This window comes from Homarus americanus, unplaced genomic scaffold, assembly GCF_018991925.1.
Source record: "Homarus americanus isolate GMGI-L3 unplaced genomic scaffold, GMGI_Hamer_2.0 scaffold4149, whole genome shotgun sequence".
Taxonomy (NCBI): domain Eukaryota; kingdom Metazoa; phylum Arthropoda; class Malacostraca; order Decapoda; family Nephropidae; genus Homarus; species Homarus americanus.
Window position 1 is genome coordinate 1 of NW_024739519.1, and position 15182 is coordinate 15182.

The following is a 15182-nucleotide window of genomic DNA, read 5'->3' on the forward strand; positions in this document are numbered from 1 at the left end:
TATGGCACCACTATTATCCTGGAGGCAGAGGATTGCTGGGCAGTATGGCACCACTATTATCCCGGAGGCAGAGGTGGGTGGCCTCCTCTTATCGGTTTTTCACCCTGGTTAATCAGATCCATCTCATTTTACCAGAAGATTACGTTGATGATTATGGGAAGATTTACGACCCAAGAGGATACCCAAAACTACTGTGTTCTTAACCACACGACGTCCTAACAAAACAACGTTAACTACTCATGAGGTTGTTAGCGGAATTAAACCTGGACCTTAGTCAAGGACCCAAAGGACCAAAGCTAACGGATATGCTTCAATTGATGCACACAACTTCCCAAATACCTGGGAACCATGTGTGGTTAGATTCTACACGGAGACTGAGAACACCAGTATAAGGTTTGAGAATGATCAGTATAAGGTTGAGAACGATCAGTATGAGGCTTGAGAATGACTGGGTGGGCGGAGCTGGAGAATGATCATCAGTATGGAGCCTGAGAATGATCAGTGAGCTTGAGAATGACTTTCAAAGAAGAGCCTGAGAATGACTGCATGGTTTCAAGAACTGACCAAAGGGAGCCCGGGAGAATGATCAGTATAAGGCTTCAGAATGATCGGTGCATGCCTTGAGAATGATCAGTATGAGGCTTAAGGCTTGAGAATGACAGTATAAGGCTTGAGAATGATCAGTATGAGGCTTGAGAACATCAGAGATGAGAATGATCAGTATGGAGCCTGAGAATGATCAGTATATGGAGCTTGAGAATGATCAGTATGGAGCCTGAGAATGACTAGTATGAGCCTGAGAATGATCAGTATGGAGCTCGAGAATGATTAGTATAAGGTCAGAATGATTGAGAATGATCAGAGTTTGAGAATGATCAGTATAAGGCTGAGAATGACAGTATAAGGCTTGAGAATGATCAGTATAAGGCTGAGAATGACAGTAAGATAGCTTCAGAATGATCAGTAATGAGGCTGAGAATGACCAGTAAGGGAGCTTGAGGTTAGGTTAGGGTTAGTTTAGGTTTAGCTTTAGGTTAGGTTAGGTCAGGTTAATTCTTGGCGTAACAGCAGAAGGTCAGGTTCAGATGACATTTAACCCATCGTGGTGTAATTGATGGTAGTTTATATGACAAATTATCTTGCTATCTGTTCAAATAAGTACCTGTGTAACCAACTGTCTATGTAAGACGGCAACGTAGACAGAGCTACATTGTTTACACTGTCTGACTGGACGGGGGTCACTAGATCAGAGCCACAGCAGTGTAGAAGACTTCACTTGACGGGATTATGAACGTAACTCGAGTATGCGTCTGGTCAACAGTGTGTCAGGGTTCTCACCATACTGTAGGTCGGGGAGAGCAGGGTGAAGTGGTAGAATGGGAAACACCTGAAGCATTGTGTGGGGAGGTCACGGACAATAGTTAACTTTGAAGTGGTAAAGTGAGTAATATTACGTACATAATATACCGGAGAACGGACTTCAATAACTAGGTTTATATAATAGCAACCATTATAATTTACGAACGTTGATGTTGTTAAGAGACACATTGCTATTACAGGTAATCATAGCAACCATTATAATTTACGAACGTTGATTGTTGCTAAGAGACATATTGTCATAGGTAATCATAGCAACCATATAATTTACGAACGTTGATTGGTTGCTAAGAGACACATTTACAGGTAATCATAGCAACCATTATAATTTCACGAACGTTGATTGTTGCTAAGAGACACATTGCCATAGGTAATCATAGCAACCATTATAACTTACGAGCGTTGATTGGTTGGGACTTGTACCTAGTTATATTTATATTTTCATGTTTAATAGTTAATGGTAATCAAATAAAGTAATTAACTGGTGCAGAAAGTAATGATGGTTAAAGCGAGCGAGAAGTGGTGAGGAATAGTGTAATGGCTAATTAAACTGAGTGCGTGAACCTGTTAGACTTCCGCCAGGCTAGATTTATTGCCGGTAACTGATAGAATATTGGCGGGTATGGTTATTGACCTGGCACATGGCATGGACAGTATAGCCTCTAATGGAGCGTTGACTCACACTACGAAATGTTGACTCACACTACGAAACGTTGACTCACACTATGACACGTTGACTCACACTACGAAATGTTGACTCACACTACGAAACGTTGACTCACACTACGAAACGTTGACTCACACTATGACACGTTGACTCACATTTACGAAATGTTGACTCACACCACACGTTGACTCACACTACGAAACGTCCACTCACACTATGACACGTTGACTCACACTACGAAACGTTGACTCACACTATGACACGTTGACTCACACTACGAAATGTTGACTCACACTACACGTTGACTCACACTACGAAGCGTTGACTCACACTATGACACGTTGACTCACTACAAAACGTTAACAAACACACTATGAAGCGTTGACTCATACTAAAAAACGTTGACTCATACTAAGAAACGTTGACTCACTACGAAACGTTGACTCACACTACGAAACGTTGACTCACTACGAAACGTTGACTCACTACGAAACGTTGACTCACACTATGACACATTATCTCCGTTATATATCTAATCTCATCTTACCTGACCTGACCTAACCTGTCTTAACCTAACCTACTTTGATTTACACACACACACACACACACACACGTAACCACCCCAAACTGACACACATTTCAGTAATTTCAGGTACACACGTCTAAGAGCTGTGGCTAGAATATTTCGTCATTAAACCTCTCAGAAACCACAGGCGGAGGAAGGTATTTTGCGAATAGGGAATTCCACAGTAACTTGCAGCATCTGAGAACACGAGACCCAAGTTGTCTGTAAAATATTGTAAACTTTAAGATGGGAGCGGTCGAAGAACGTAGACCCGATAAAAGCGTTCGGGGGGAAACTACTGTGGTCTTTAAAGGACCTGAGAAATGTGTATTGTTAGTAGATGGTTTAGTTATTTAGTTATTGATTTCGTTACTTATTTGTTAGTTTATTTTTAGTTGGGTATTTTAGTGATTTTCCTTGGTTATTGAGTTTGACGAGTGTTACCTGAGCTAAGTACTGGGTCACTAATCTCAATGGTGATTTAGTAACATATGTGACGCCTATGATAACTTTGAAGTAAACTAAAACAAGGTAGAGTGAACAAGACCCACATTATATATTATTCTATGATCATATTAAGAGACTTAGTGTGTGCCGGAGCTCACTGTTACATGTAATACAGTTTCTCTATATAATATTACTGATGTATCATTGTAAGCTTGGAAGGACGAACATTGAGTCCGGCCAATCACACCCTGTTCCACACACCCATAGTACAGTGTCCTCACCACAGGTCGTTCTTCACACTATGTTAATTAAACCTTATAATGATAATACTTCACTTTTATAACACTCCATTAAACCAGAGTGTAAGACTTAATTAAACCCTGCTGTAAGGGTTTAACTTAGCGTAAATATAGAGAAACACTGGTCGTCTCCTTCCTTGTTATAATAATGTTTCTTATTAGAGGAAACAGTGCGCCATTATGTGTGGTAATGGCGCTTCTACACACCACCCAACAATAACACTGTTGTGGTGCTTCATAGTGACTGTGTACACCAGGGAGAGTGTACTGTAATAATAATAATAATAATAATTAACGGTTTATTGAAAAAGTTCTGCAGCCCGAAGGCTGAAAATATACATTGGACATTAATGACTTATTACATACATTGGTGGTTTAACAAAAGCCTTCATTAGAGAAAGGTAAAGGAACATACAGTGAACATACAGATTAATGTAGGTGTTGAACAGCAACTGTAGTGTAGTAACTCCCTCCCAGATGGTGTTAGGACCTCACGTGGTGTAGTAGTTCCCTCACAGATGGTGTTATGAGGGGCCTCACGTGATGTAGTAATTCCTCACAGATGGTGTTAGGAGGGGGCCTCACGTGGTGTAGTAATTCCTCACAGATGGTGTTATGAGGGCTCACGTGGTGTAGTAATTTCACAGATGGTGTTATGAGGGCCCTCACGTGGTGTAGTAGTTCTCACAGATGGTGTTATGAGGGGCCTCACGTGGTGTAGTAATTCCCTCACAGATGGTGTTATAAGGGCTCTACGTGGTGTAGTAATCTCACAGATGGTGTTATGAGGGGCCTCACGTGGTGTAGTAATTCCTCACAGATGGTGTTATGAGGGGCCTCACGTGGTGTAGTAATTCTCACAGATGGTGTTATAAGGAGTGAGGTGTGGTTCCAGGCCTTCCTATCATAGACGGATTAACACATCGCTGGTTGTTGGGTCTCACGGCCGTTATCACTGGTACCTGGGACCTCACCTGTGAAGGTCAATGGGTACCACTGTTACTGTTGAGTTGTTCTCACTGACTCTAAGCACTGTTCACCACTGTTCACCTCTGTTTAACACTGGTTCCATTCCTTTCCTAAATGAAATAGTAACTTCTGGCGAGAACATGTTGATATTCCGGTGGGGAGGAGGGTTCAGGGGAGGGAGTTGGTATGGGCCAACATAACAGTTGACCTGGCTGCTCTGGAGAGGAGCGCCAGGTACGTCTTGACCCTTCGGTGGTGCACCAGGGAGAGTGTACTATGTGTACACCAGGGAGAGTGTAATCTGTGTACACCAGGGAGAGTGTACTGTGTGCACCAGGGAGAGTGTACTATGTGTACACCAGGGAGAGTGTACACTGTGTAATCCAGGGAGAGTGTACTGTGTACACCAGGGAGAGTGTAATCTGTGTATACCAGGGAGAGTGTACTGTGTGCACCAGGAGAGTGTACTATGTGTACACCACGGAGAGGTACACTGTGTACACCACGGAGAGTGTAATCTGTGTATACCAGGGAGGTGTACTGTGTGCACCAGGGAGAGAGTACTATGTTTACACCAGGGAGAGTATACACTGTGTACACCAGGGAGAGTGTAATCTGTGTACACCAGGGAGAGTGTACTGTGTGCACCAGGGAGAGAGTACTATGTGTACACCAGGGAGAGTGTAATCTGTGTATACCAGGGGAGAGTGACTGTGTGCACCAGGGAGAGAGTACTATGTGTACACCAGGAGAGTGTAATCTGTGTACACCAGGGAGAGTGTACTGTGTGCACCAGGGAGAGAGTACTATGTGTACACCAGGGAGAGTGTAATCTGTGTACACCAGGGAGAGGTAATCTGTGTACACCAGGGAGAGTGTACACTGTGTACACCAGGGAGAGTGTACTATGTATACAACAGGGAGAGTATAGTCTGTGTAGACCTGGGAGTGTGTAGGCTACTCTGTAGACCTTGGGAGTGTGTGTAGGCTACTCCTGAGTAGACCTGGAAGTATGTAGGCTACCCGTGTAGACCTGGGAGTTTGTAGGCTATTCCGTGTAGACATGGGAGTGTGTAGGCTACTCCCGTGAAGACCTGGGAGTGTGTAGGCTACTCTGTAGACCTGGGAGTGTGTAGGCTACTCTGTGTAGACCTGGGAGTGTGTAGGCTACTCCGTAGACCTGGGAGTGTGTAGGCTACTCCGTGTAGACCTGGGAGTGTGTAGGCTACTCCGTGTAGACCTGGGAGTATGTAGGCTACTCCGTGTAGACCTGGGAGGTGTAGGCTACTCCGTGTGACCTGGGAGTATGTAGGCTACCCGTAGACCTGGGAGGTGTAGGCTACTCCGTGTAGGCCTGGGAGGTGTATTTATTACTGGGAGTTAGGTTGGTGTATATGAACACTAACAGTGGTGAGAGGAGCTGGTGACCCACACCTGTTACTACACTCCACGCTGTTACCTGTGGTCACCCTAGTCATAATACCAGTTACCCCTCTTATCTTCACTGTACCCTGTGTCACGCAGTAATCACGGCTACAGAGTCGCTAGTGGAAGTGAGTACGCACACGTTATATACCATGTCACTAGTGCGTTTACAGGCCGTCATATAGCCTAGGTACAGTCCCCTTCACTGGTGCGTTTACAGGGGCTCGCCATATAGCGTCATGACAGTCCCCTTCACTGGTGCGTTTACAGGGCTCGTCATATAGCGTACGTACAGTCCCCTTCACTGGTGCGTTTACAGGGGCTCGTCATATAGCCTAGTACAGTCCCCTTCACTGGTGCGTTTACAGGAGCTCGTCATACAGCGTACGTGACAGTCCCCCATCACTGGTGCGTTTACAGGGCTCGTCATATAGCCTAGGTACAGTCCTCTTCACTAGTGCGTTTACAGGGGCTCATCATATAGCCTAGGTACAGTCCCCTTCACTGGTGCGTTTACAGGGCTCGTCATATAGCCTAGGTACAGTCCCTCACTGGTGCGTTTACAGGGGCTCGTCATATAGCCTAGGTACAGTCCCCTTCACTGGTGCGTTTACAGGGGCTCGTCATATAAAGGCACGTACAGTCCCTTTCACTGGTGCGTTTACAGGCTCGTCATATAGCCTAGGTACAGTCTCCTTCACTGGTGCGTTTACAGGGCTCGTCATATGCCTAGGTACAGTCCCTCACTGGTGCGCGTTTACAGGGGCTCACATAGTGTCTGTACCGTCCCTTCACTCATGCGCTTACAGGGGCTCGTCATATAGCCTTAGTACAGTCCCCTTCACTCATGCGCTTACAGGCTCGTCATATAGCCTTAGTACAGTCCCTTCACTCATGCGCCTTACAAGGGCCTGCCATATAGCCTTAGTACAATAGTACAGTCCCCTTCACTCATGCGCTACAGGGGCTCACATAGCTCTTAGTACAGTCCCCTTCACTCATGCGCTTACAGGCCCGTCATATAGCCTAGTACAGTCCCCTTCACTCATGCGCTTACAGGGCTCGTCATATAGGGCTCGCATAGCCTTAGTACAGTCCCTCACTCATGCGCTTACAGGGGCTCGTCATATAGCGCCTTAGTACAGTCCCTTCACTCATGCGCCAGGCTCACATAGCCTTAGTACAGTCCCCTTCACTCATGCGCTTACAGGCTGCTCATATAGCCTTAGTACAGTCCCCTTCACTCATGCGCTTACAGGGCTGTCATATAGGCCTTAGTACAGTCCCTTCACTCATGCGCTTACAGGGGCCCGTCATATAGCCTAGTACAGTCCCCTTCACTCATGCGCTTACAGGCTCGTCATAGCCTTAGTACAGTCCCCTTCACTCATGCGCGCTTACAGGCCTCGCATATAGCCCTTAGTACAGTCCCCATCACTGGTGGCGTTTACAGGGCTCGTCATATAGCTCAGGTACAGTCCCCTTCACTGTGCGTTTACAGGGGCTCTCATATAGCCTAGGTACACAGTCCCTTCACCCGGTGCTTACAGGGGCCTGTCATATAGCCTAGGTACAGTCCTTCACTGGTGCGTTTACAGGGCTCGTCATATAGCCTAGGTACAGCCCCTCTCACTCAAGGCGTTTACAGGGCTGCTCATATGCCTAGGTACAGTCCCCCACTGGTGCGTTTACAGGGCCTGTCATATAGCTGCACGACAGTCCCTTCACCATGCACTTACAGGGCTCGTCATAGCCTTGTGTACAGTCCCCTTCACTCATGCGTTTACAGGGCCTGTCATATAGTACAGTCCCTCATCATACGGGGCTCGTCATATAGCTCAGGTACAGTCCCCTTCACTATGCGTTTACAGGGGCTCGTCATATAAACATTCCACAAATCATTATCGTTGAAATATTTGTTTCATATTATTTTCCTTTGATTCCATAGTCTGTTATTGTGAGTGCCCTTCCGTCTAATGTAAACAAACACAGCCTTGCCACAGTGCACTTAACCTGATTAGTCCCTGTAAACGCACAGGTAAAGGACTGTACCTAGGTTATATGACGATCCTGTAAACGCACAAGTGAAGGGACTGACTAAGAATAAATGACGAGCCCGTAAATGCACTAGTGAAGGGACTGTACCAAGCTATATGACGAGCCCCTGTACACGCCTAGTGAGACTGTACCAAGGCTATATGACGAGCCCCTGTAGACGCATCAGTGAAGGAACACTAAGGCTATATGACGAGCCCTGTAAACGCACTAGTGAAGGATTACTAAGTTTATATAACTAGCCCCTGCAAACGCACTGGTGAAGGACTGTACTAAGGCTATATGACGAGCCTCTGTAAACGCACTAGTGAAAGAGACTGTACCAAGGCTATATGACGAGCCCCTGTAAACGCACTAGTGAAGGAGACTGTACAAAGTTTATATAACTAGCCCCTGTAAACGCACTAGTGAAGGGGACTGTACTAAGGCTATATGACGAGCCCCTGTAAACGCACTAGTGAAGGAGACTGTACAAAGTTTATATAACTAGCCCCTGTAAACGCACTAGTGAAGGGGACTGTACTAAGGCTATATGACGAGCCCCTGTAAACGCACTAGTGAAGGGCACTCTAACGAAGTAGGTATCTTTAGGCTACGGCAGCCCATACTTGACAGTAAGGAGATAACAATAGAAAGTGTTGTGTATGAAGTGTTGTGTAAGACAAGTGTAGAAAGTTGAAGGATAACGCTGAGACAGGAAGTGGAAATATTCACACATACTTGCTCGTATCCTCAACTTACATACACACTGTAGAAAGGAATCCTTAGCTTAGCCATTGACAACAGCATCTTATACCAATTATCTGTGTATAATTACCATAAATACCCATATATAACCTTGTCTCTTGCCACAACTTAAACACGCAAACATTTTATTACAACCAGACACTCAAACAATTTTACACTGCGACAACGGCATAATCAATTTGTTGTGTTGCTACAGTTAGTTGTTGTGTACTTGTCAGAAGGCATCTCGACCCAGTTGCATATTCTAATTTGATTTACATGATAAATCCGACACTCGCACCATCAGTAGTTGTGACTGCCTCGAGGTTGTTATGGATGTACTGTACTGCACGTCACCGTCTGTACCAGTACACGTCACCGTCTGTACTACTCTTGTGTGTACACGTCACCGTCTGTACTACTCTTGTGTGTACACGTCACCGTCTGTACTACTTTGTGTGTTAAGGCGTCTTGTTACAGGTTCCAATTTGTGTTTGTGTTTGTGTTCTGTAAAATTAAATGATTTTCGTTGTGTTAAATGTACATAAAATTAAGTTCCATTATGACTCTGAACACTTGAATTACCTTTGAGCATATGGAAAAATAGCATTAGTGATTAGGCGAGAACCTTGTCAGTAAATCATGTAATCAACTTTTAAATAAATAACAAATACAATATCTCATAATTAACTGAATTGTGATATTTGTTAGTTTATGAGAGAGAGAGAGAGAGAGAGAGAGAGAGAGAGAGAGAGAGAGAGAGAGTAATTAATTCTTGTTCACTTAGAGGAACAACTAACATCTCTGTAGGTTTGTGTATTACCTCTACTGACGGTGCCTTACTGATGTTCTGATCCACACACACACACACACACACACACACACACACACACACACACACACACCACACACACATGACACACACACGGACACACACACACACACACACACACACACACACACACGTGATCCCCTCATAACACCATCTGCGAGGGAATTATTACACCATCAGGCCCCTCATACACCATCTGTGAGGAATTACTACACCACATCAGGGTCCTCATAACACCAATGAGGGAACTCACTACATCATCAGCCCCCGTAACACCATCTGGAGGGAATTACTACACCACATCAGGCCCCCAATAACACCATCTGTGAGGAATTACTACACCACATCAGGCCCCTCATAACACCATCTGTGAGGGAATTACTACACCACATCAGGCCCCTCATACACCATCTGTGAGGGAATTACTACACCACATCAGGCCCTTATAACACCATCTGTGAGGGAATTACTACACCACATCAGGCCCCTCATAACACCATCTGTGAGGGAAATACACACCACATCAGGCCCCCCATAACACCATCTGTGAGGGAATTACTACACCACATCAGGCCCTCATAACACCATCTGTGAGGGAATTACTACACCACATCAGGCCCCCATAACACCATCTGTGAGGAATTACTACACCACATCAGGCCCCTCAACACCATCTGTGAGGAATTACTACACCACATCAGGCCCCTCGTAACACCATCTGTGAGGGAATTACTACATCATCAGGCCCCTCATAACACCATCTGTGAGGGAATTACTACACCACATCAGGTCCTCGTACACCATCTGTGAGGGAATTACCACCACGTCAAGCCCTCATAACACCACCTGTGAGGAACTAGTACTCCACGTGATGCCTCATAACGCCATCTGTGAGAATTAACACGCCATGTGATGCCTCATACACCATCTGTGAGGAATTACTACACCACATCAGGCCCTCATACACCATCTGTGAGGGAATTGCACCACGTCAAGCCCCTCATAACACCACCTGTGAGGGAACTAGTACTCCACGTGATGCCCCCTATAACACCATCTGTAGGGAATTACCACGCCATGTGATGCCCTCATACACCATCTGTGAGGGAAATTACTACACCACATCAGGCCCCTCATACACCATCTGTGAGGGAATTACTGCACCACGTCAGCCCCTCATAACACCCAGAGGGAACTAGTACCCCACGTGATGCCCCTCATAACACCACCTGTGAGGAACTAGTACTCCACGTGATGCCCCTCATACACCATCTGTGAGGGAATATCACGCCATGTGATCCCCCTCACACACCATCTGTGAGGAATTACACCACATCAGGTCCCTCATACACCATCTGTGAGGAATTACTGCACCACGTCAGCCCCTCATAACACCACCTGTGAGGGAACCCTGCACTCCACGTGATGCCCCTCATAACACCATCTGTGAGGGAGTTACCACGCCATGTGATGCCCCTCATACACCATCTGTAGGGAATTACTACACCACATCAGGCCCCTCATACACCATCTGTGAGGGAATTACTGCACCACGTCAAGCCTCATAACACCACCCTGAGGGAACTAGTACTCCACGTGATCCTCATAACACCCATCTGTGAGGAGTTACTACACCACATCAGGCCCCTCATACACCATCTGTGAGGAATTACTACACCACATCAGGCCCCTCATACACCATCTGTGAGGGAATTACTGCACCACGTCAAGCCCCTCATAACACCACCTGTGAGGGAACTAGTACCTCACGTGATGCCCTCATAACGCCATCTGTGAGAGAGTTACTACACTACGTGTCTGCTGTTCAACACCTCAGCTCACATTTTCTACGTGTGTAAACATTAATCTGAATGTTCACTGTATGTTCCTTCACCTTCTAATGAAGGCTTTTGTTAAACCACCAATGTATGTAATAAGTCATTTATGTCCAATGTATATTTTCAGCCTTCGGGCTGCAGAACTTTTTCAAGAAACCGTCAATTATTATTATTATTATTATTACACACATCAAACACACACTCACACATCCACACACACACACACACATCACAACGCACACACACACATCACACACACATACACACACGCACACACACACACATTCACACACACCACCACACACACACACACACGACACACACACACACACACACACACACGCACACACACACACACACACCATTTTCATCTTTCTTTCCTTCTCCATCTTCTCCTTCCTCCTCTTGAGCCACCACCTCCTCGATCTCCTCCTCCCCGTGCCTCCTCCTCTTGCTCCCCAAAAAAGAAAAACTTCCTTCGTCATTTTTCTCAGAGCGTGGCGTGGCGTGGTGGTGGTCGCCTCTGGGAGTTCTGATGTCCCCGTATGTGCTTATCAACTTTGCCAGTTTGTCGACGACCCAACCAAGTTCTGAATTGTTTCCGCCGTCCTCGACACACGCCCGCTGCTGCCCAACTTACCCTCCGGGAGACAGACCCTTCACTATCTTGTATAGTTTATTTAGTTTTAGTAAGTAAAGGATGATCTAGAGGCCTCAGACCACTGACCCCAGAACCTACCGGACCCCAGAACCTACCGGACCCCAGAACCTGCGGACCCCAGAACCTACCGGACCCCAGAACCTACCGGACCCCAGACCTTCCGGGCCTCAGACCACTGGACCCCAGAACTGGACTCCAGAACCTACCCACCCCAGACCTTCGGGCCTCAGACCACTAGACCCCAGAACCTACCGGACTCCAGAACCTACCGTACCCCAGACCTTCGGGCCTCAGACCACTGGACCCCAGAACCTACCGGACTCCAGAACCTACCATGCCCCCCAGACCTTCCGGGCCTCCAGACCACTGGACCCCAGAACCTACCGGACTCCAGAACCTACCGTACCCCAGACCTTCGGGCCTCAGACCACTGGACCCCAAGACCTACGGACTCCAGAACCTCCTGCCCCAGACCTTCCGGGCCTCAGACCACTGGACCCCAGAACCTGGACTCCAGAACCCACCGTGCCCCAGACCTTCCGGGCCTCAGACCACTGGACCCCAGAACCTACCGGACTCCAGAACCTACCGTGCCCCAGACCTTCCGGGCCTCAGACCACTGGACCCCCAGAACCTACCGGACTCCGAACCTACCGCACCCCAGACCTTCGGGCCTCAGACCACTGGACCCCAGAACCTACCGGACTCCAGAACCTACCGTACCCCAGACCTTCCGGGCCCCAGACCACAGGACCCCAGAACCTACCGGACTCCAGAACCTACACTACCCCCAGACCTTCCGGGCCTCAGACCACTGGACCCCAGAACCTACCGGACTCCCAGAACCTACCGTACCCCAGACCTTCCGGGCCTCAGACCACTGGACCCCAGAACCTACCGGACTCAGAACCTACCGTGCCCCCAGACCTTCAGGGCCTCAGACCACTGGACCCCAGAACCTACCGGACTCCAGAACCTACCGTACCCCAGACCTTCCGGGCCTCAGACCACTGGACCCCAGAACCTACTGGACCCCAGAACTTCTGGGCCTCAGACCCACCTGGACCCCCAGAACCTACAGGACCCCAGAACTTCTGGGCCTCAGACCACTGGACCCCCAGAACCTACCAGACCCCAGAACCTCCAGACCCCAGAACCTGCAGACCCCAGAACCTACCGGACCCCAGAACCTACGGACCCCAGAACCCTCCAGACCCCAGAACCTACCGGACCCCAGAACCTACCGGACCCCAGAACCTACCGTACCCCCAGACCTTCCGGGCCTCAGACCACTGGACCCCAGAACCTACCGGACTCCAGAACCTGCATGCCCCAGACCTTCCCGGCCTCAGACCACTGGACCCCAGAACCTACCGGACTCCAGAACCTACCTGACCCCCAGACCTTCCGGGCCTCAGACCACTGGACCCCAGAACCTACCGGACTCCAGAACCTACTGTACCCCAGACCTTCCGGGCCTCAGACCACTGGACCCCAGAACCTACCGGACTCCAGAACCTACCGTACCCCCAGACCTTGGGCCTCAGACCACTGGACCCCCAGAACCTACCGGACTCCAGAACCTACCGTGCCCCAGACCTTCCGGGCCTCAGACCACTGGACCCCAGAACCTACCGGACTCCAGAACCTACCTGCAGACCTTCCGGGCCTCAGACCACTGGACCCCAGAACCTACCGGACTCCAGAACCTCGTACCCCAGACCCCGGGCCTCAGACCACTGGACCCCAGAACCTCCGGACTCCAGAACCTACGTACCCCAGACCTTCCGGGCCTCAGATCACTGGACCCCAGAACCTCCGGACTCCAGAACCTACCGTACCCCAGACCTTCCGGGCCTCCAGACCACAGGACCCCAGAACCTACGGACTCCAGAACCTACCGTACCCCAGACCTTCCGGGCCTCAGACCACTGGACCCCAGAACCTACCGGACTCCAGAACCTACCGTACCCCAGACCCGGGCCTCAGACCACTGGACCCCAGAACCTACCGGACTCCAGAACCTACCGTACCCAGACCTTCCGGGCCTCCAGACCACTGGACCCCAGAACCTCCGGACTCCAGAACCTACCGTACCCCAGACCTTCCGGGCCTCAGACCACTGGACCCCCAGAACCTACTGGACCCCAGAACTTCTGGGCCTCAGACCACTGGACCCCCAGAACCTACTGGACCCCAGAACTTCTGGGCCTCAGACCACTGGACCCCAGAACCTACCCAGACCCCAGAACCTACCAGACCCCAGAACCTACCAGACCCCAGAACCCACCGGACCCCAGAACCCACTGACCCCAGAACCTACCAGACCCCAGAACCCTGACCCCAGAACCTACTGGACCCCAGAACCTACCGTACCCCAGACCTCGGGCCTCAGACCACTGGACCCCAGAACTAACGGACTCCAGAACCTACCGTCCCCAGACCTTCCGGGCCTCAGACCACTGACCCCCAGAACCTACTGACTCCAGAACCTACTGCACCCAGACCTTCCGGGCCTCAGACCACTGGACCCCAGAACCTACCGACTCCAGAACCTACCGTACCCCAGACCTTCCGGCCCTGACCACTGACCCCAGAACCCACTGGACCCCAGAACTTCTGGGCCTCAGACCACTGGACCCCAGAACCTACTTGACCCCAGAACTTGGGCCTCAGACCACTGGACCCCAGAACCTACCAGACCCCAGAACCACCAGACCAGAACCACCAGACCCCAGAACCTACTGGACCCCAGAACCCACGGACCAGAACCCACTGGACCCCAGAACCTACCGGACCCCAGAACCTACTGGACCCCAGAACCTACTGGACCCCAGAACCTACCGGACCCCAGAACCCACCAACCCCTGAACCTACCGACCCTACCTACGGACCCCTACCTACCGGACCCCTACTCACTGGACCCCTACCTATCGGACCCCTACCTACTGACCCCTCACCGGGACCCCTCACTGGTCGGACCCCTACCTACCTCAGTAACCATTGGATCGAGGCTCAGTGACCCCTGACCATACAGACTAAAACCCATGGACCCCAGTCCTTATATGAGGTAGGTTAGGTTAGGTTAACCCAGGCTAGGTAGGTTAGGCCAGGCTAGGCAGGAAGTTAGCTGTAGGCTAGGTTGGGGCTAGGCAGGTTAGGTTAGGTTAGGCAGGTTAGGTTAGACTAGGTAGGTTGGGTTAAGGAACTAGGCAGGGTAGGGCAGGTTAGCTAGCTAGGCAGGTCAGGTTAGGTTAGCCAGGTTGAGAGGCTAGGTAGGCTAGGTTAGACCAGGTAGGTGCAGGCAGGCTAGCTGATCAA

General features: G+C 49.3%; 1 protein-coding gene across 1 annotated transcript; it reads left to right on the forward strand.

Annotated features, from left to right (window-relative positions):
- The first annotated feature begins 707 nt into the window (after positions 1 to 707).
- LOC121874796 (extensin-like) lies at positions 708 to 14732 on the forward strand. Its single transcript, XM_042379085.1, has 3 exons — positions 708 to 766; positions 11950 to 14233; positions 14367 to 14732. The coding sequence occupies exons 1-3, from the start codon at positions 708 to 710 to the stop codon at positions 14730 to 14732; spliced, it is 2709 nt and encodes a 902-aa protein (XP_042235019.1).
- The last annotated feature ends 450 nt before the right edge of the window (positions 14733 to 15182 follow it).

What these genes read in the sequence shown, in the direction of transcription:
- LOC121874796 (XM_042379085.1), top strand. Translation starts at nt 708, where the DNA reads ATGAGAATGATCAGTATGGAGCCTGAGAATGATCAGTATATGGAGCTT. An exon ending in ATGGAGCTTGAGAATGATCA is followed by an intron (nt 767 to 11,949) that starts GTATGGAGCCTG and finishes ACCGGACCCCAG; the next exon opens with AACCTACCGGACCCCAGAAC. An exon ending in ACTGGACCCCAGAACCTACC is followed by an intron (nt 14,234 to 14,366) that starts GTACCCCAGACC and finishes TACTGCACCCAG; the next exon opens with ACCTTCCGGGCCTCAGACCA.